The sequence below is a fragment of the Manis pentadactyla genome, chromosome 7 (assembly GCF_030020395.1).
Source record: "Manis pentadactyla isolate mManPen7 chromosome 7, mManPen7.hap1, whole genome shotgun sequence".
Classification (NCBI taxonomy): domain Eukaryota; kingdom Metazoa; phylum Chordata; class Mammalia; order Pholidota; family Manidae; genus Manis; species Manis pentadactyla.
The window spans coordinates 139,031,595-139,054,221 of record NC_080025.1 but is presented as its reverse complement, the minus strand read 5'-3'; the positions used below and the strand labels follow the sequence as shown (position 1 = coordinate 139,054,221).

At 38.3% G+C, this 22,627-nt stretch overlaps 1 protein-coding gene and 1 long non-coding RNA gene across 3 annotated transcripts in view; one reads left to right on the top strand and one right to left on the bottom strand.

Moving 5' to 3' along the window:
- Positions 1–21,046, top strand: part of TPK1 (thiamin pyrophosphokinase 1) — a 354,196-nt gene extending 333,150 nt beyond the window's left edge. For both annotated transcript variants that reach the window (XM_036926208.2, XM_036926206.2), the window contains one exon: positions 19,637–21,046. In XM_036926208.2, the coding sequence (XP_036782103.2) occupies positions 19,637–19,755 (119 nt within the window). In that variant the 3' untranslated portion in view covers positions 19,756–21,046. The remainder of the gene's footprint in view (positions 1–19,636) is intronic.
- LOC130684322 (uncharacterized) overlaps positions 1–22,627 on the bottom strand; it is a 61,757-nt gene that overhangs the window by 16,254 nt on the left and 22,876 nt on the right. The window lies entirely within an intron of this gene.

Genomic DNA, 22,627 nt, shown 5'->3' with positions numbered 1-22,627 from the left:
TGCTATGTGTCCCTAGGCCAATAAGGTATCTTGAATTGGTTTCCCAGCCCTGAAATAGAGGGGCTGTGCATTAGCCCAGTGGTTCTTGGCTTACATTCTCTAGGGCCCTAAGAGCTAGCGAAGCTCCCTAAGGTCACCTTAGCTGGGGAGTGAGGCAAAGGGCCAAGAGAGCAGATCTCTGAGCCTAGCACCCCAATGGGTTAAAATGCAAGTGGCTTCATTTCTCAACCAGATAGTAGATAAGGTCCTTTTCAGACTAGAAAGTTTATGATAAAAGAAGTTAAACCAAGTCGTATACCTGACTGGGGGCGGGGGAGAATATACATGCCACCCCTTCACAGGGATAAATTAAATACTAAGTACAAAGTTAGAAATTTGAGGCCAGGATAATATAATATGTAACTCTGTAGGTATATAGTTAATGCAGAGAAAGCTCATCAAGAAAATAAAAGTCCAGATTGTCATCGGGAGAGGATCCATGGTCTGAATATTGAAAAATGAATTGATTATTATAACTAGAGCAGGGGGAAATAGATTGTGATTTAAAGTAGCTGGTTTGTAAGAATGGCTAATATTTTCAAACTCATTAGAATATTCATATAGTAAGATGCCAGCTATTCCTAATATGAAATATTATCATTGTATGTTAGTAAGGGGAAATTATATAAATGAAAATAGGTCATGATGAATACATTAGGAGCAAGCATATATATTTATAGGTTTATGGACAAAATCTAAGACAGTGTTTTATTATCTTTGTATAACAAATCATATCTTTTAACACTAAAACATTTAAATCAAATGCTTTTTTTCCTAAAAGACAATGTGAGACTCTCAGTAAATGAAATTCTCTTCTAAAAACAGCCACATAATTGTCACCTTTGCTTGATGGTAAACATCCTATTATTTCTACTTTGTAAATATTCTTCAACAAGGCAGTTGAAAAGACACTGAGCCCACTGGGATTTCATTTTCAAGAGTCTCACAGTCACAGGCTGAGAGGTATCAGAAAGATCATCTATTATTAAAGGCGCTAAAGGCAAGTCGGACTGAAGTCACTGGCAGGGCAAAGCCGGGGAGGGTGTCAGGAGCTCTGGAGGAACTAGAGGTGACGTAGAATCTGGAGTAGAGCGGATGGTGCTGAAGAGGAAGTCAGGGCGCCATGCAAGGACCAGGCAGAGGGAGAATGCCTTCGTAGGGGAAGGGACATCTCATCAGCAAGGGATGACCTCTCGGGAGCACTCAGTCCGGCTGAATCTGTCAAGATTCCACCAAAATCTCAGAGGGACTTCCGTGGCAAATCTTTCAGAACTTACAGCACTTTGTAAATTCAAGGACCCAGAGCCCTCTGATTAATTTGACTAGATCTTCCCAGCCATAAATAGATGGAGAATCGACTTCTCATGGTACCTAAACTTCACGCCTGAGAATTAGCAATATATGCAGTGGTTTCTCTGATTCTTCCTCAGAGGTGGAATAGGAAGATACTGTTTTTCATATACTGCTGGGTTTTTGTGGGGGGATATGTGTAAATATAAGTGACAATATAGACAGCTTTGGAAACACCACCCTATGTAACCTAATATAATCAACATTACATTCAGAATTTGGAAGTATTTCTTCAGAGTGATCCTATTCTACCATCTAAGATGTTCCTTCTTTACCTGGTCTGAAAATCCATGCCATTCTGTTCTTGTTTTATTTACTGTTAAAAAACATTTTAAGATAATTTATGTATGCATGAACATATTTTTCCAGTTGTGATCAATGTATGTAGTTTGAAATATTATAAACAAGTAGAAAAGTACACAGTTTTTCTATATTGTACACAGGCTTCATCCTCAATGAATTATCATATTCCCCAAATATACTTAACAAATATAGTGTATAATATTAGCTTGGTATGGAAAACCCGTAAGATAAGAAGCTTATTTTTAACTAAGTCAAAACGCATTTTTGTGTCACTTGGCATCGAAGGAGAGCAACAGTCATTTGTGAGGTAGACTTACCAGGCCTTCACGCCCTTTCAGAGTCAGCTGGCTCTATTTCCATGCAAGGTGGTCCTTGCTGAGGTCACAAGCCAGTGTGCCATTGCCCTTTATCATTTGCACACTTTGGTTACTTCCCTCCGTACTCAAGGTGACAGCTGTAATCCAGATCCTACCCATCACGAGACAGAAACCTATCCCTGGGTGAAACCTACGTGGTTAAAGCTAAGCGAATAGGCGCCTTGACCACTTGGACGTACACCCTTCTTGTTACAGGTGACAGGTCATCTTATGCATGAGGTGTAAATAGGCTGGTTTGAACTAATCTTACCCAAATGACTAATGTCCTTCAAAGCAGGTTTTTTGGGGGTGCTACCAACTTTTCCCAGCCCCACACATTTCATTCCTCTGATCTCTCCCCACTTTCTCAAGGTATAAGGAAGAGGTGTGGATTCAGTACCAGTCCTTGATCACTTCTGATGCCTCCTGATGCATTTATGCCTTTTCTTGAACATAATGTTTAAGTGTTCTCTGTCTCTTTGGGGTTACCTGATCTGGTAAATTCTAAGAGCATGGATCTTGTCTCCTCACCTTGTTCCATGTATTTGGCACCTGCAGGTGTGTGAATGCTGGCAAGTAGTTACACTGCTTACTCATATATTCCTTTCTTTGTTCACTTTCTTTGCCATTTCCATTTGTTCCATGTACTTATAATAATCTCTGTTGACATTTGGAGGATAGAAGCAAATGCTGCTTTAAAGCTTCCTCAGTGCAGATGAGATGATAATAATAATAATGCAACATATTTTCAGCACATGTATGGAGAGTCAGAGCCCTTCACAGACATTAACCCATTCATCGTCACAGCAGCTGTTAGAGGTAACTGAGCACAGGTCCTGTTGGCATTTTGCAAGCGGATGCTGAGGCCTCCTGAGGAACGTTTAGCAGGAGTTGGAGAATACTGCGGCGGGAAGTTCAGCTCTCTGTTCTCAGGGTGGCACTGACGCCAGCAGTACAAAATGACTTGCCTAGCGTCCCACAGCCAGCCCAGGCAGGGGTGAGACTCTGTACCTGGGACAGTCATCTTTGCCATAGACAGCCGTAACTGTCACACTTGTGTGGGTGTTTGGGGTACATGCCGATGTCCAGGAGGCAAGGCAGAGCCCCAGGAGCTGGAGGCGGTAGAGCAGAGAGCATCCACTCAGAGCAGCCCTTGGACAGACCATCCCCCCTCCCCACCTTTGCACATGCATTTGTATCTGACACAGACTTTTCACACTGAAAATCTTGGGCCGTTCCCACACAGATCGTTCATCCTACGCATCTGGACCACCCCTGTTGTTTTGTAAACCCAGTAAGGTTCTTCTTTTTTGTTAAAGCAGTTCTGATTGGCTCTTTAACTTGGGGCCTGTTGAGTAGAACATGCTAATAATATAACACATTAGGGAATTCTTTTTAATGAAGAAAAAATAACATTTTTTATTTTGGAAAAGCAGGAACATTTGAACATGCTAATCTTGCAAAGTGTTTCCTAGCTAGCATCATTAGCTTTGGTACCTCCAAGCAGAGGCATTTTCTTGGTCTAATTGTTTTTCAGACAGCAGGCTGAGTCACAACACAGGGAATGTGGAGAGGGGAGAATAATTGAACAGAAGTCTTCTAATGCCTGCCAACCCTAACCAAGGGCAGGGGAGTGTGCGACTTCTGAGAGAGATGAAGATAAATGCAACCACTTTCAAATAGAATTCTAATAGCCCTTCCTTAGACACATGAGTTCAAGAAAGGATGAGCTGTCAGGATGGAGAGGTGACCAGGGCTCCCTCAGGACTCTTCAGCTGATTAGGGTTTTGAGAGAGAGCCTCCTAACAGAAAGCCCACCTGAGGGTTTGTTATCGGCGGCATGCATAACAATGAGTAAGTCCGCTCTTATCATTTTCCCAGACACAAGCAGCCCTGGTACATAATTTGGGTTAATTCTCAGGTCCTCCTGCTTCAGTAAGTGTAAGTGAGGTTGTCCTTGGTGAGTAGTAGGAAGGACGTTTTCCCCCATGCAAGGCTGTGTGCTCAGCATCCCTTATAGGCTCTTGCAAGCAGCTGTAACAGGTCTCACAGGCTGGGTGACTTCTTCCAACTTTTGGCACACAATTTTTTCTTCAGATTTATTTAAATGCACCTCAAAACAATGAGCATGTCTTAATTTGATTCTTATGGCAGCATTATTTCAGCTTTTGGAGAAATGAAGGTAAACAAGAGGCAAAGAATTTCCCTTCACAAATAGTTAGCAGTTTTTCCTTACTTTCCCCAAAAAATTTTAAGAAAAGCTTAAAACCTTCAGAAAAATTGAATAATACAGCAAAATCTATACATCTTTAACCCAGACTTACCAACTGTTAACATCTCTCTACATTTGCATTTCTTTTCTGTGTGCACACGTTATGTGTAGTTTGCTTTCTGAACTATTTGACAATATGTTGAAGTCATGATGATCCTTAACCCCTAACACTCATCATCTCAACACGATGTTCTCCTACATAACAATTCCTTTATCTACTCCCAAAATATGACATTGGAAGAATAGTATTATGCAGTCCTTATTCCTTAATTTTCTTAGGAATGCTCTTTATAATTTTTTTTTAATTCATAATTTACTAAAGAAGCGTACCTTGTTTTTAGTTGTCATGTCTGTTTATTCTCTTTTAATCCAGAAAAGGCCCCCTACCTTTTTGGTTTTTCTTAACATTGACCGTTCTGAAGAGCTCCACCAGCCAACTTGTCAAGTTTTTCACATTCTGAATCAGTCTGATAGTTTGCCCATGAATAGACTCAGCATAGGCATTTTTGGCAAAAAATTATTACGTAAGTGATGTATTCATCCCAGCAGATCATATCAGGAGACACATGATGTCAGTTTGTCCTATTACTGGTGATGCTAAGCTTGATAATTCAGTTAAGATGATTGATAATCATGAGATCTGTCTGCTACCTTTTTTACCTTTGAAATTAAAAGTAATACACAGAGTGGCACTCTGAGACAATAAACGTCATTTCAACTGATGGTTTTAGCATTTGTGAAGGTGCTTGTCTGAACCAATTATTACATTGGCAGCCCCAAAATGGTAACTAATTCTCTCATTCTGTCACTCATTCCTATAGTAGTTGTCATTCTTCTGTAAAGATGAGATTTTCCTCTCTCTATGTGCCTTTGGAAATTCTTTTTATTATTCAATAAATTATTTTGTATCATTCTCAGTACTCTTCTCTTTCTCAAAGTGACCTAAATCTTTCTTGAGCTTCCTTTATGGACAGCACAGACTTGCCCTGTGCTTTGCTTGCCCTAGACTAGGACCCTAAGTAGCCAGTGTTTAATACAAAGTATGATGTAGAGAAGAAATCAGGCATTTGTAAAGAGAAAAAATGGAATTATGAATTCAGCCTATAATAGGTAGAGAATCAATAAGAGCTGTACAGGCTAGAAGGTGATTTTGACTTTAGGATACAAAGATTTGAAGGATATAGCAACCCTAGAAAAGACTGTATATGCTCCATAAGAAGGGGACATGTCACAGTTTTTCATGAAAGGAGGAGGTTCCTGATCAATTAAGGGGATAGAGTCTGGAGTGGCTGGCAAGTAGGTTATATGGGAAGATGAAGAAGGGCCGTACATGCTAGGCCAAGATGTTTGGTGGGGTAGGGAGCTGGGATTATAGGCAATTATGTTCTATCATTTATTTTCACATGGGAATGATATGATCAGATATGGAATTTAGAGGAGTATGTAGGAAATGTGATGGGTAAGGAGTACAATTAGATTATCTGCTACATGTCCAGCCAGGAGCCTACTTGTTATACTCTTTACATAACATAACATGTAGTCTATTGGTAATTTTAAGTTTGTTTAGATTTTGCATCTTTGGCTTTCTTTCTATGGTTCTGCTGTATCATTCTTAGCCTTCAATTGAAGGGCAAAGGACTCAGTCTTTCTCCCTGCTGAGCATATGTTGTTGATACATTCCTATTGTAAGTTGAAGTGATCTGATAGGCTCATTTGATTTTAATTGTAACCTGAGACTGTATGACTGCTTATCTGCAGGTGAAGCAATCCAAAAAATAATGTTGCTATGAAAAAAAAGATAATTGAATCATAAGTATAATTCCTACTTCAATAACCTAGGTCAACACTATGCAGTCAGTCCAGTAGCCACTAGCCACATATGGCTGTTGAACACTCAAGATGTGACATGTACAAATAGAGATATGCTATAAATGTAAATACACACCAATTTCAAAGACTAAGTATGTAAAGGAATATAAAATATCTCAATATTAATTTTAATGACATGTTATGATGATAACATTTAGATATATTGGATTAAAGTGGCCCACTCTCACTTTTATTCAAAACAGTATTAGAAGTCCTTACTTGAGCAATTAGACAAGAAAAAGAAAGAAAAGGCATCCAAATCAGATTGTGGGGATAAACAAATTAAGTAAAGTTGCATGATACAAAATCAATACACAAAAATCTGTTGCATTTGTACACACTATCAGAAAAAGAAATTAAGGAAACAGTCCATTTAGAGGGTTTCAATTCAAGATGGCAGCATAGTAAGATCCCGAATCACCTTGTCCCATAGACACACTAAATCATAGCTGTATCTGTGGAACAGGTTCCTCTGAATAATACCTAAACACTCACAGGACAACCCCTTCATAGTGGGAAACAACATCAGTGCAGGTAGGAATGGTTGAAACACAACCTCCCATAAGCCTCACCCCCAGCACTACAACCCACAGTCAGGAGGGACTCAAAACCCACAGCTGCTGAGAGAGGGGTTTGTACCCATATCAAGCACCCCAAAGTTTAAGGCCTGTACCTGAGAGATGAGTCCTCCAAACACCTGGTTTTGAGGACCACCTTGGCTCATGTCCAGGTTTCCAGTACACAGACAGCCCTTTTGGGGAGCTCCCTGACTTTGAGTGAAAGAAGCTGATTTGCTAAAACATTGGTCTTAGGGGTAGGGGCATGCTGGGATATTCTCCAAAGACAGAGGTGGTGAGCGCCATCTTCCTGCTCTCCATCTGCCTTAGTAAAGCTGGTAGGCACCATCCTTTTTCTCCCCTTCCTCTGTTTTTCTTCTTCTTTCTGTGGGTTCCATCTTTGCACCACCCCTCTGCCTCTCCCCAAAGCACCAGTATCTCTTGGAGGGAAGCTTCTATACACATCTGGTACCCCATTTTTTGCAGCTGCTTCTCAGAACCTTGATTGCCTGGTTCTTGAAGCCAGGGCTCATGTGGTGCTGAGTCCCACAGGACTGTGAGAATCAGAGACAGCTCTTGGCTACTCTCAGGGCACTTCGCAGACAGCAGACTGAAACACACTCTATCTTTCTGAGAAAGAGACCCATCTGCTTGTTCAGGAGCTTTGCCTGAGTGATAGGTTTCTGGTTTGTCGCACTTACAGAGGCCTATAGAGGGGCTCTCGGGAACACAATCTTTGTGCTCTCCCTCTGCCTCACTCCAGCTCTCTGGTACCTTCCAGAAAGGAGGTAGAGCCTTGTGTGGTGCCCCAATTCTTGCAGCTGCTGCCAGGGGACATGTTTACATTACCTGGCTGTGGCGGCCCATGGGACTTAACATTTATGGTCCCATAAGACTGTATATAATTGCATTCTTTAAAAGTTGCTGCCTGAGGGTCTGGCTTCCAGTCAGCTCGAATTTAGGTACTGAGATCCTCCCCTTTAAGACACTGACTGGTCTTGGCCTCTACAACTACTACTACTACACCCTCTACTACTGAAAGCTATTAAAGTAGGCTGCATGGACAACCACAAAGGTTCGAGAGACAGACATGAATGAGGGCAGATTTGAGCTGTCAGGTTTATCTCATACATAAAGCCAACCCTTCTGTACTGGGAGAGACAGCTGTTACAGGTATGCATAGAAAACTAACACAAAGACTCAGGCAAAATGAAGAGACAAATATGTTCAAATGAAAGAAGAGGTTAAAATCTTAGGGAAAAACCTTAATGAAACAGATAAATAATTCACCTGATAAATAGTTCACAGTAATGGTCATAAAGATGCTCACTGAAGTCAGGTGAAGAATGGATGAACAAAATAAGAACTTCAACAAAAGATAGGAAATATAAGAAAGTACTATATGGACATCACAGAGCTGAAAAATACAACAAGGGAACTAAAAAATACACTGGAGGGTTTTGACAGCAGACTAAATGAAGCAAAAGAGAGAATCCATGAACTTGAAGAAGGGGCAGAGGAGCTCACCTAGAGCAGCAAAGTGAAGCTAGCTTAAGGGACTAATGGGACATCAACATACTAATATTCATATTAGAGTCCCAGAAAGAAAAGAGAGAAAGGGTCAGAAGTCTTATTTGAAAATAAATGCCTGAAAGATAACCTGGAGTAGGAAATAGATATCCAGATCCAGGAAGCCCAGAGAGTTCCACATGAGGAGAACTCAAAGACAAGGAGAGAATCTTAAAAGCAGCAAGAGAAAAACAACTTGTTACATACAAAGGAACCCCCAAAAGACTAGAGCAGTTTTTCCAGCAAAAACTTTGACTTTATTGTGTCACTCCCTTCTGGCCTGAAAAGTGATGAGAGAAGACTCTTTCAAACAAGCAAAAACTAAGGAGTTTGTCATTACTAAACTGGCCTTACAAGAAATGTTAAAGGGATTTCTTTAAGCTGAAAAGACAGGACACTAATTAGTAATAAGAAAATATATGAAAGAATAAATCCCACTGGAAAGGTGAATATATAGTAATGGCAGTGGATTAATCACTTATAAAGCTAATGTGAAGGTTAAAAGGCAAATGTAATAAATATAAGTACAGCAATTAGTTAAGGGATATCCAAATCAAAAAGATACAAAATATGACATCAAAAATATAAATGTTGGTAGGGAATAAAAATGTAGAGCTATAGAATATGATCAAAATTAAATTGTTATTGGATTAAAATACTGTTATAAATATAAGTTATATGTAAACCTAATGATAACCACAAAGCAAAATCATGTAGTAGATACAGAAAAGAGAAAGAAAAAGGAATCTAAGCATATCACTAAAAAAAGTAATCAAACCATAAGGGAAGAGATCAAGAAAAGAAGAAAGGAATGGGGAAGAACTAGAAAATAGCCAAAAAACAGTTAACAAAATGGTAAAGAAATTCTATCAATAATTATTTTAAATGTAAATGGACTAAATTCTCCAATTAAAGGCAGAGTGACTAAATAGATCCATCTATATATTGCCTACAAGAGATATATCTCATATGTAAGGACACAGATTGAAAGTGAAGGGATGGAAAAAAACATTACATACAAATGGAAACCAAAAGAAAGCTGGGGTAGCTATACTGATAGAAGACAAATAGACTTTAAAACAAAGACTGTAATAAGAGACAAAGAAGGGTACTGCATAATGATAAAGGGGTCAGTCCTACAAGAGAATATAACAATTGTAAATATCTATGTATCCAATATAGGAACACCTAAATGTGTAATGCAAATATTAACAGATGTAAAGGGAGAAATAACAACATAATAATAGTAAGGGACTTTAGTACCCCACTTACAGCAATAGATAGATCATCTAGACAGAAAATCAATAAGGAAAAATCAGCCTTTAATGACACTAGATCAGAAGGAACCAATAGGTGCATATAGAACATATCGTCCAAAAGCAATACAATACACATTCTTCTCTAGTGCACATGGAACATTCTCCAGGATACAACAAAAGTCTAATTTATTTAAGAGGATTGAAACTATATCAAACATCTTTTCTATCCACAGTGTTATGAAACTAAAGATCAATTATAAGAAAACTGAAAAATTCATGAATACATGGGAATTAACACTTTTCTGAACAAGCAATATATCAAAGAAGATATTAAAAGGAAAATTAAAAAGTACCTTGAGACAAATGAAATTGGAAACAACACACCAAAACTTAGGGGATGTAGCAAAAGCAGTTCAAAGAGGAAAATTCATTGCTGTAAATGCATACATCAAGAAAACAAAAATCTCAAATAAAAAACCTAGCTTTAGACCTATGGATACAGAAGAGGAACAGACTAAGCCTAAAATTAACCAAAGGAAGGAAATAATAAAGATTAGAGAAGAAATAAGTGAAATAAAGGACAGGAAAACAATAGAAAACATTAACAAAAGTAAGAGTTGTTTGTTGAAACAAAACAAAATTGACAAACCTTTAGCTAGACTAAACAAGGGGGAAAAAAGAGACGATTCAAATTAACAAAATTTTAGATAAAAAAGGAGACATCACAACTAATACCACCTAAATACAAAGGATAAGAAACTGTTATGAGCACTATACACCAACAAACCAGACAGCTCAGAAATGAAAAAATTCTTAGGAACATACAACCTACTGAAGACTGAATCAGGAAAAAATAGAAAATCTGAACAGACCAATTTCCAGCGAGTGACATCAGTGATCTAATGAAGAAAAGCTCACACTAAGTGGATTCACTGGGGCATTTTACCAAACATGTAACACCAGTCCTTCGTAATCATTCCAAATAAATCAAATAGTAGGGAACACTCCCAAACTCATTTTATGAGGCCAGATTTACCCTGATACCAAAGCCAGATGAGAATACTACAAGGAAAGGAAACTACAGGTCAATACCCTGATAAATATAGATACAAAAATTATCAACAAAATACTAGCAAACTGAATTCAACAGAGTATTATAAGGATCATTCAGCATGATCAAGTAGGAATTATTCCTGAGACTTAAGGATTGTTCAGCATACACAAATCAATAAACATGGTCATCTCAATAGATAGAGAAAAGGTATTTCACAAAATTCAGTATCCTTTCAAGATAAAAGCTCTTTAACAAATGAGATATGGAAAGAGTGTACCTCAAGACAGTAAAGGCCTTAGGTAACAAACCCACAGCTAACAACATATTCAAGGTTAAAAGCTTTTCCTCTAAGTTCAGAAACAAGACAAGGGTTCCCGCTCTTACCACTCCTATTCAACACAGTATTGCAAGTCCTCGCCAGAGCAATCAAGCAAGAAAAAAATAAAGTATTGCAAGTCCTAGCCAGAGCAATCAAGCAAGAAAAAAATAAAATGTATAATAACTGGAAAAGAAGAAGTAAAATTGTGTGTCCGGATGACATGATTATATATATATATATATATATATATTATATATATAAAACCCTAAAGACCACCAAAACTGTTAGATCTAATCACTGAACTCAGTAAAGTTTTAGGATGCAAATTAAACATACAAAAATCAGTACTGTTCCTGTACACTACCCATGATTAATCTGAAAAATAAATTTTAAAAAAAAGTCCTACTTAAAATAGTACCAAAAACAATAAAATACTTAGTAAAAAATTTAGCCAAAGAGGTGAAAGGTCTCTACACTGAGAAATATAAGACACTGACAAAAGAACTGGAAGACACAAATAAATGAAAAGGTGTCCTTTTTTCATGGATTAGAAAACTTAATATTGTTAAAATATCTATACTACCCAAAGCCATCTATAAAGTCAATGCAATCCCTATAAAATTCCAATTTCACATTTTATGGAAATGTAAAAATAATGCTAATATGTGTATAGAGCCACGGAAGACCCCAAATAGCCAAAGCAAGAAGAATAAAGCTGGAGGCTTACACTTAATGATTTCAAAGTATATTATAAAAGTACAGTAGTCAAAACAGTATGATACTAGTATAAAAATAGACACATAGACCAATGGAACAGAATCAACAGCCCAGAATTAAACCCCTCTACAAATGGTCAAATAATATTTGACAAGAGACCCAAGAAAGTTCAATTAAGAAAAGACGGTCTCTTCAATAAATGGTACTAAGGAAACTGGACTACTTTCACATGTAAAAGAATGAAACTAGACTCCTATCTTATACCACACACAAAAATTAACTTTAATTTAAAGACATAAGTATAAGACTAAAAATCATAAAATTCTTAGGAGACATAGAGAAAAAGCTCCATGACATGGATCTTGACAATATATGACACCAAAAGTATAGGCAACAAATTAAAAAACAAGTGGGACTTACCAAACTAAGATCTGCACAGTAAAAGAAATGATCAACTAAATAAAAAGTCAATCTATGTAATGGGAAAAAAATATTTGCAAACCATATATCAGATAAGGGTTTAATAACCCAAATTATGTAAAGAACCCATAAAACTCAATAGCAAAAAAAGCAAATAGTCCAATGGGGAAAAATATGGCCAAAGGACCTAAGTAGATGTATTTCCAAAGAAGATATTCAAACGGCCAATGGGTATGTGAAAAGGTGCTCAACATCAGCTAATCACTAAGGAAATGCAAATCAAAACCACAATGAGATGGTATTTCACATCTGTTAGAATGGCTGTCATCAAAAAGACAAGAAATAACAAATGCTGGCGAAGTTTTGGAGAAATAACAAATGCATGGTGACTACAGTTATAGTTTTGTGCACTGTTGGTAGGATTATAAATTGATACTGCCACTATGGAAAACAGTATGAAGATTCCTCAAATAATTAAAAATAGAGCTTCCATATGATTTAGGAATTCCACTTCTGGGAATAGATCCAAAGAAAATAAAAACACTATGTTGAAGAGATGTCTGCAGCCCCTTGTTCATTACAGCCTTATTCACAATAGCTGAGGTATAGAAACAACCTACATATGCATCAATACATGGATGACATTGTGGTGTACAGATACAATGGAATATTATTCAATCATTAAAAAGGAAGGAAATCCTACCATTTGTGACAACATGGATTGGACCTTTAGGCAATTATGCTAAGCACAATAAGTCAGACAGAGAAAGATAAATACGATATGATCTCACTTATGCAGAATCTAAAAACTCATAGAAAAAGAGATCAGACTTTTTGATTGCCAAATGGGGGATGTGCAGGGAATTGGGTGAAGGTGTTCAAAAGACACAAACTTAGAGTTATAAGATAAATAAGTACTAGGGATGTAGTTACAGCATTGTGACTACAGTTAACAATGCTGTACAGTATATTTGAATGTTGGTAAGAAACTACACTGATGGACAGTGACTTCAATGGGGTATTAGGGGGACTTGATGATAGGGTGAATGTAGTAACCACATTGTTTTTCATGTGAAACCTTCATAAGAGTGTATATAAATGATACCTTAGTAAAAAAAAAGAAAGTTGGTAAAGTATATTCTAAAAGTTCTCATCACAAGGAAAAATATTGGATATTAACTAAGTTTTTGGTGGCGATCATTTCCCAGTGCATACCTATGTCAGGTCATTATGATGTACACCTTAAACTTATACAATGTTGTGTTTCAATTATATTCCCATAAAACTGGGAAGAAAAAGTATTAAGAAGTAATCAGTTTTTCTCCTAAGGGAAGTAGTCTCTCTGCCAATCTTATGTACTGTACTTCATGACTGACCCTGAAATATTTGGGGTCAGGGAATTCAGTTACAATTCCAAAAGTTTTCCTCAAGAGAAATAAAAAGATTTTATTTCTTAAGGTTTTGTCTAAAAGCATGATTGAAAAAAATATACTCTCAAATAATTATTGTGATAATTATAACTGAAATTCATGAATTTGTATTTCAACTTATCCTTCTTAGTTTTCAATCTTTTTTTTTTTTGTAGATAATTATTTTTTTATTGAAGGATAGTTGACACACGGTATTACATTACATTAGTTTCAGGTGTACAACATAGTGATTCAACATTTATATACATGACAATTCTAGGTACCAGCTATCACCATACCAAGCTGTTACAATATCTTGACTATATTCATTACATCCCGGTTACTTATTATTTTACCATTGGAAGTGTATACTTTTTTTTTTTTTTGTGAGGGCATCTCTCATATTTATTGATCAAATGGTTGTTAACAACAATAAAATTCTGTATAGGGGAGTCAATGCTCAATGCACAATCATTAATCCACCCCAAGCCTAATTTTTGTCAGTCTCCAATCTTCTGAGGCATAACAAACAAGTTCTTACATGGAGAACAAATTCTTACATAGTGAATAAGTTCTTACATGGTGAACAGTACAAGGGCGCCATCACAGAAACCTTCGGTTTTGCTCATGCATTATGAACTATAAACAGTCAGTTCAAATATGAATACTCATTTGATTTTTATACTTGATTTATATGTGGATACCACATTTCTCTCTTTATTATTATTTTTAATAAAATGCTGAAGTGGTAGGTAGATACAAGATAAAGGTAGAAAACATAGTTTAGTGTTGTAAGAGAGCAAATGTAGATGATCAGGTGTGTGCCTGTAGCCTATGTGTTAATCCAAGCTAGACAAGGGCAATAAAACATCCACGTATGCAGAAGATTTCTCTCAGAACAGGGGGGGTGAGGTTCTAAGCCTCACCTCTCTTGATCCCCAATTTCTCACCTGATGACCCCCCTGCGACTGTGCCTGTCTTAGGTTGTTCCTCCCTTGAGGAATCTTACCCGTCTCTGGCTAACCAGTCATCTTCCGGGGCCATACAGGGAAATGTAAAGTTGGTAAGTGAGAGAGAAGCCTTATTGTTTGAAATGGTTAGCTTTTTATTTCTTTGCATATTTATGCCCTGTAGCTTCTATGCCCAGCATTTGTCTTGAGGTATCTTTACCACTTGGAAGAATTATGATACTCGGTAAATTTGATATGAGGCACGAATTCTATTTAAGGGTTGTAATTAGGAAGAAAAAAGAAAAGCTATAGAGGTAGCAGGCGGCAGAAAACATGGGAAGATTGATTATTTCTTTGACATATCTTCTTGTAGAGTAACTTCAGCACGTATAGGTTTTAAGCTACTACTTAAATTGCACACACACATTAACATAATAGGAGTATAGTTACATAACCAAAGCATACCTGTAATTACCAGCCATCTCCAGTGAAACCAAGAAAACCAGTCAGGCACCTTAGGCATTTGTGAAAACTTATCTATGATACGGTAGATATTGTCCAACTGAACTTGAACAGTCTGAGAGAAATCAGACAAATTAAAACAACCCATTCCTGGGGAATGTTCACATCCCTTATGTTCTTTTAACAGTAAATAGTCTGTAGTTGTAAGATTTTGGAGCGCTACAATTTGCACTTCTCCTAATTCTTGATTGAGTTCCAACAGTATAGATCCAGTCAGATTTGTTGTTTTACTGTATGCACAGGCCAGCTTAGATATCTCCTTCCTCATTCCCATGGCAAGTCCAGGAACTGGTGGGATGAGTGCATCTACAGCTGTAGCAGTGCGTGGATCTTTGTTGGGGTTTTTTGATGATCATCTTCTGGCATGAGTCTTCCAGAGAGTGCTGATGTTGGAAGTTCTTTTTCATATCGTATCTTAGTTCATTTTGGGGGTAGCCCAATTAGGCTTCGATCCTCTGTATAAACACAAACAGACCCTTTGCCTACACTTTTATATGCCCTTTATACTCTTGTGTAGAACTCATTGGAGGTTACCACACAGGAACTGCCCTTTTTTTTTTTTTTGGTATCACTAATCTACACTTACATGATGAATATTATGTTTACTAGGCTCTCCCCTATACCAGGTCCCCCCTATAAACCCCTTTACAGTCACTGTCCATCAGCATAGCAAAATGTTGTAGAATCACTACTTGCCTTCTCTGTGTTATACAGCCCTCCCCTTTCTCCCACCCCCCCATGCTTGCTAATCTTAATACCCTCTTACTTCTCCCCCCCCTTATCCCTCCCTACCCACCCATCCTCCCCAGTCCCTTTCCCTTTGGTACCCGTTAGTCCATTCTTGAGTTCTGTGATTCTGCTGCTGTTTTGTTCCTTCAGTTTTTCCTTTGTTCTTATATTCCACAGATAAGTGAAATCATTTGGTATTTCTCTTTCTCCGCTTGGCTTGTTTCACTGAGCATAATACCCTCCAGCTCCATCCATGTTGCTGCAAATGGTTGGATTTGCCCTTTTCTTATGGCTGAGTAGTATTCCATTGTGTATATGTACCACATCTTCTTTATCCATTCATCTATCGATGGACATTTGGGTTGCTTCCAATTCTTAGCTATTGTAAATAGTGCTGCGATAAACATAGGGGTGCACTGATCTTTCTCATACTTGATTGCTGCATTCTTAGGGTAAATTCCTAGGAGTGCAATTCCTGGGTCAAATGGTAGGTCTGTTTTGAGCATTTTGATGTACCTCCATACTGCTTTCCACAATGGTTGAACTAACTTACATTCCCACCAGCAGTGTAGGAGGGTTCCCCTTTCTCCACAGCCTCGCCAACATTTGTTGTTCTCTGTCTTTTGGATGGCAGCCATCCTTACTGGTGTGAGGTGATACCTCATTGTAGTTTTAATTTGCATTTCTCTGATAATTAGTGATGTGGAGCATCTTTTCATGTGTCTGTTGGCCATCTGTATTTCTTTTTTGGAGAACTGTCTGTTCAGTTCCTTTGCCCATTTTTTAATTGGGTTATTTGTTTTTTGTTTGTTGAGGCGTGTGAGCTCTTCATATATTCTGGACGTCAAGACTTTATCAGATGTGTCATTTTCAAATATATTCTCCCATACTGTAGGGTTCCTTTTTGTTCTATTGATGGTGTCTTTTGCTGTACAGAAGCTTCTCAGCTTAATATAGTCCCACTTATTCATTTTTGCTGTTGTTTTCCTTGCCCGGGGAGATATGTTCAAGAAGAGGTCACTCATGTTTATGTCTAAGAGGTTTTTGCCTATGTTTTCTTCCAAGAGTTTAATGGTTTCATGACTTACATTCAGGTCTTTGATCCATTTTGAGTTTACTTTTGTATATGGGGTTAGACAATGGTCCAGTTTCATTCTCCTACATGTAGCTGTCCAGTTTTGCCAGCACCATCTGTTGAAGAGACTGTCATTTCACCATTGTATGTCCATGGCTCCTTTATCAAATATTAATTGACCATATATGTCTGGGTTAATGTCTGGATTCTCTAGTCTGTTCCATTGGTCTGTGGTTCTGCTCTTGTGCCAGTACCAAATTGTCTTGATTACTATGGCTTTATAGTAGAGCTTGAAGTTGGGGAGTGAGATCTCCCCTACTTTATTCTTCTTTCTCAGGATTGCTTTGGCTATTCGGGGTCTTTGGTGTTTCCATATGAATTTTTGAGTTTTCAATCATTTTATTGTACTTTCCATAAAGATGGAAATAACCACATGCATTTAATTATAACCTTTAATTATGATTGTATTGTCATGGACTGGATATTTGTGTTCCCACAAATTCATATGGTGAATCCATAATCCCTACTGTGATTGTATTTGGAAGTGGGACGTCTCAGAAATAATTAGGATTGGATTAGGTAATGAGGATTGGACCCTCATGACAGAATTGATGCCCTTATAAAAATAGGAAGAAAGAGGAGATCCCGCTCTCTACCATGACAGGACACAGCAAGAAGCTGCTCTCTGGAAGCCAGGAACAGGGTTCCCACCAGAACCCAACTATGTGGGACCCAGATCTAGACTTCCCAGGCTCCTGAACTGGGAGAAACCAATGTCTTTTGTTGCTTTGTAGTATTATCCCACAGCCAACTAGACTCGTTTAATAACTGGTCTTGGTGAAACTCTAAACATTGAAAATAAAATAAAATTTTAACTTCTAAGTATGGATAATAATGGCCTTACTTAACTCAAAAAAATGTTTCCTGCAAACAAAAAATTGCAGCTTCTCTGCTCTCTTAAAACCATTTCAACTCTTTCCCTCTTTAAGTATTAATTGGGATGTAATAATGTCTTAGAAAAACCTATGTATATAATGGGTCTACTCCTAATAATCTGAAATCCATAGTCTGCCTTCAGAAAATCAGAAGGGAATTTATATGTAACTACAAAGTACAGAAATGATTTTGGGCTCTGATCCTTTGAGCCCAGGTAAAGACTGGAATTTTAATCTAATCAGTTTCCACACTCTTAAAATGTTTTGCACCACATTCAGGTGGGTTGTACATACTTTGTTCTTCACTAGGGAGTTGCCACTATAAAGCTGGCAGGCCCATTAAAGCATCCTAAATTGCCTTTAGGAATAAATGGTTTAAAGTGATCAAACTGCTCCCCAACCCTTCTCCTGTCGGCCACTGGGAAAAACCTGGAATCCTAGGCCTGACTGGATGTCAGGAGGCACCTGCCATGCACCTTGGTGCCAGGCAAGGCTGCCCTTCACGAGAGCCACGCTTGTTGTCTGACAGATTCCAGGTTGACTTTGCTGTGAACCCCTCCATGACCACCACCCTAACCCACTCTCCATGTAATAGCGTCTGGATTTGTAAATTAATTTATGTGCATATTAATATCATTTAGAAACCTCATCTCAGAAAAATTCCAGATTACTGACGAGGCAAAAGTTTCTTATACTGAAGGATACGTTAGGGTAATATTCACACAAGGCTCACTCTGTATTCCTATATAATTTTCCCTTGTAACTTCACGTTTACATTAGTAAAGGTGCAGACAACTATGAAAATAATTTGAGTTGTCATTGTGTTAACCAGTAATACATTATCCTGTAATACTACTTTTGAATTTTTAAACTGTCTTTTCAAGATTTCTTCAGAAAGATAACAGGCTCCCTCTTGTGGAAAGTGAGCATTATAATTGAATTATTTCCCTCAAAGCAGGGTAACTTCATAATTATACTTTGAAGGAAAAGAAGCGTTCTGACTTTGACAGAGCTGGTTCCTTACATTTGCTGTCGAGCTTTTGCCTCTTACAATTTTAGCAAAAAATAATACAGATTATCAAAGGATGTTTATAGGATAGTCATGAACTTAGTCATGTTAACGGCATGAACTGCTCTTACATAAGCAAAAGGAAGTGAGGTTACCAATCAGAGCATAGGCATTAACTTCAGTCAATTTGTTAGAAAATAAAAATACATATTTCTATGGACATATTTATATCATTTATAAATATATACATTCTATTATATAATTGAACTCTTAAGCCTTTAGTTTGAAAATTAGTTTAAAGGATTATCTCATCTCTTGCCCTCATTTTACAGCTGAGCCCTAGTAGCTTGTTAAAGATTACACAGTTGGAAGTCTGCTTTGACCTTTGAGTTCCTATTAACTTGTAAGTCTTCTTCATTTTGACTTTTCTTAATTTATGAGGAAAAAAATAACCAAAATTCCATATCTTTTGAAGTCATTAGCTTTCTGCCCCATATCCTTCATATTTGAAGTTAAAACTGTATAAGGAGTTTAATAATTTATGTGAAATGTTAATTCTGCATCATCAAGAAAAACTATAATTGCACTCAGGCCAGGAAGGAAGTAGGACATTACAGAAATGGCTTTAAGCTTTATAATCAGTAAAGAAAAAAAGATAAAATTGTAATGAAATTTTGTATGAGGATGGTATGTACCCCAAATTGGTTAATAACCAGTAACCAGCTCCAGGAAGAGTGGGTAAGCCAAGTCATAGAAACTTTCCGTTTTACAATCCCACTTCACGTATTTCACCAGTCTTGCAGTTTATATACCTTATATCAAAGCCCGTGCTAGTTATCCCTTTGGTAACTGCTGGCAAAGTCCTTCTATGCTGCAGAAAGGTTGACTCTCACTCAATAATTTTTTTCCTACTTTCTTAACAGCAAATGATGTGCTTGGTTTTGGAACACTGGTCAGTACTTCCAACACCTACGATGGATCCGGTGTTGTGACCGTTGAGACGGACCATCCCCTGCTCTGGACCATGGCCATCAAACACTGAGCCGGCAGCTGGCATCCACAGCTGTGCCCCCGGTTAACTGTTTGCCAATGCTTATTGCTCAACAAGAGTACTTCATCTCGGTTTATACAAATCTCAGCTTCTCCATGGGAAACCCACTAGTCTTAAAGATGTTAATGTTTAAATGACCCAGGTAACGTAAATGACCGATCTCAATTTTACAGTGAAGGGGAAAGATCATTATTTGTCAGGAAAGTAAACAAGCCCCATTACACTCAGTTGCAAGGCTAATGCAGATCATTTCACTCTAAAATTTAGTACTGATTGTTCTTATGTTATCAATCATTCCATTTATCCTAGAAAATTGCTTTTAGTTTTGAAGCTGAGAAAGCTCCGTTGAGGATCCTTGGAGTCCAGCACATAACCTTCCTCCTGCCCATCCTTAAATGCTTAACACTAAGGGCTACTTCTGCATGTCTAATATTAGATTTCTGTTTATAATATAGAAAAGATTCCAATCTGTATCACCCTGTATATAATACAGATTGGGATGTTAGGACTGCACCATTTCACCCGGCCTTATTACTGTCTTTGGTATCGTTTTTCAAAAATAGATCAAGAATTTCTGATCTAATTACTAAACTTGAAAACAGAGCTATGTAAGCTACTGGTGAAAAGAGAAATGGCCTGAAAGATAAATGACAATTCATAAAGCCCTCCTGACATATTCACCCCAAACTCAGACTCTGAAGTGAGGGGCTATGCTTTCGTGGAGTGACAGATCAAAACCACCCTCATCATAATGCCCCCTAGACTGAAAATGTTGTGCAGAGGAAACTTAAGCATAAAAGTTGAACTGTTTCTGACATGCGTCAGACTGAAAAATAATGGTTCATGGACCACAAGTTTGTTCAAATGACCAGAAAAGGAGTTTGACAATCTATGGGGAAACGTGACCACTGTGTGCTAGGAAACCTACATCTGAAAGCCCACATTCTTGCCTATTCCAGACATTCACCTAGAGCCCTGGAACCCCCTTCTCCTTGGCCAGAACATGGAAGGGGCTGCACAGACGGTGCCTGAGCTCCTCCCCACCCTGGTTCTAGGCCCTTACACTTGGCAGGTAGGCAGATAATGCACAGGGTCCCTGCCCCAGTGGGCTAGACCACCTGGGACATTGAAATGTATGCACGTTTTTTTATCGTAAGACTCTCTCCGATCTTACCCTTTTCTACCCTGCTAACCAAACCAAAACCTGCCATCTCAGCCACGATGTAAGGACGACCTGTTCATTTTTCATTATTTATGCAAATATATGTGAGATTGAAACCTGGAGGTCAAATCAAATATTTAGTCACCAATGTGCATGTCTGTGGTCAGTTTTTAAGAAGAGAGTCCATTTTCTCAATTGTAGTTCATTATCACCAATCTCTCATAATCAATGTTTCTATACAAAAAAAAACATGATTTGTTCAAAGGGTGGTTAATAATAACTACAGTACTTGATCCATCTGATCTCAGCAACCCAGCATTATGAATCCCTTCTCTAATTTCTGTGGGAGTCACACTCTAGATCACGTGTACCAGATGTTTACACGTGATCTCTCTGGACCTGTTGCCCCACCTATAAAATAGGGATTATGTACAGCACCCATTTGCCTTGTGGGCCTTAGAAGGGAAGGGCATGCAGATTGCTTTAAAGATCTTTCTAAGTTGGAGAAGGAAGAAGTAAAAGAAGGAATTTCCATAGCAGAAAAGCTGAAGGAAACTGATGGAGGAAGAAGCCTGGGGAAGGGAGAGAAGTGGTGAGAGCACAGGCGGGACCCCCGCCCACGGAGGCAGTGCAAGGCTCAGCACTAGGCCCTTCTGCATGTGCTCGGCACAAGGCAGATCCCAGAGCCTCTGTCCATACACTGCCCACCTTCCCATTCACTGCAGAAACAAGGGGAAGATCAGTCAGGCACTGGCTGCATCCTTATCTCTTTTAACTTGGAACCTCCACAGAAAAGTTTACCCAAGACCTCAGACCATTGCCCCCCAACAATACCTGCACCAAAGAAAATAGGAGAGTGTAAGGAGCAGAAGGTAAAGTGCATGGCATTCTCAGCACTTGTTATTTTCTACCTCACTTAGAAGTTGAAGTGTAGCCATTATGTATTCATGACGAGAAATGTATTCACAACATATAAAAGAGATGTCTATTGTTTCAAAATTTTACTGCAAAAAAAAATGCATGCCCTATTTACTCTGAAAATCTTAACAGTGTTCGTAAGTGGATACTTAGAAAAAAGAATATAGTTTGCTGAAGCTCAACTGAGCAGGGAATAAAGCATGCACTTATCCCACACACCACCTGCTTTATCATGCAGCAGCCATGGGCGGCCTGTGGAAGTGTTTCTCTTGAAGTATGGGGCATCTTTCACAATTTCTAAGGAATTAAGTATTTGACCCAGTTCTGTTCCTCAGAACAGCCACCTAAGTGCCATTTTCCTCTTTTTGTGCTTCCTCACCATGTCGCTCAAATGGGTATCCCTTTATTTTATAACACTGAGTCTGCAGATGATGCGATCTCCCGCACACTCTGAACATCCTGGACCTCTGCAGGGCTTCCTGCACCTGCCCACTCGGGATCCCAGCCTCCAGCTTGTAGCCAAAGGAGAAACTGGAAGCTGGGCCCTGCTGGGAGAGCAACCTGTGCTCCCTGGCCCTTCTGACTTCAATCTGTTTCTTCTTTACATGGGTTGGATTTATGCCTGTTATAAATGGCTCTAGCTACCTAAATCGCTGATTAGAGAAAACATGCTATGATGACTCTTTTCTGCACGCAGCTGGGAAAACCTGAAAACGGCTTCAGGTATTGAAACCCTGGTTGGAGTCACAGGTAATTATGAGATGTGCTGAGTGGTGTGTGTGG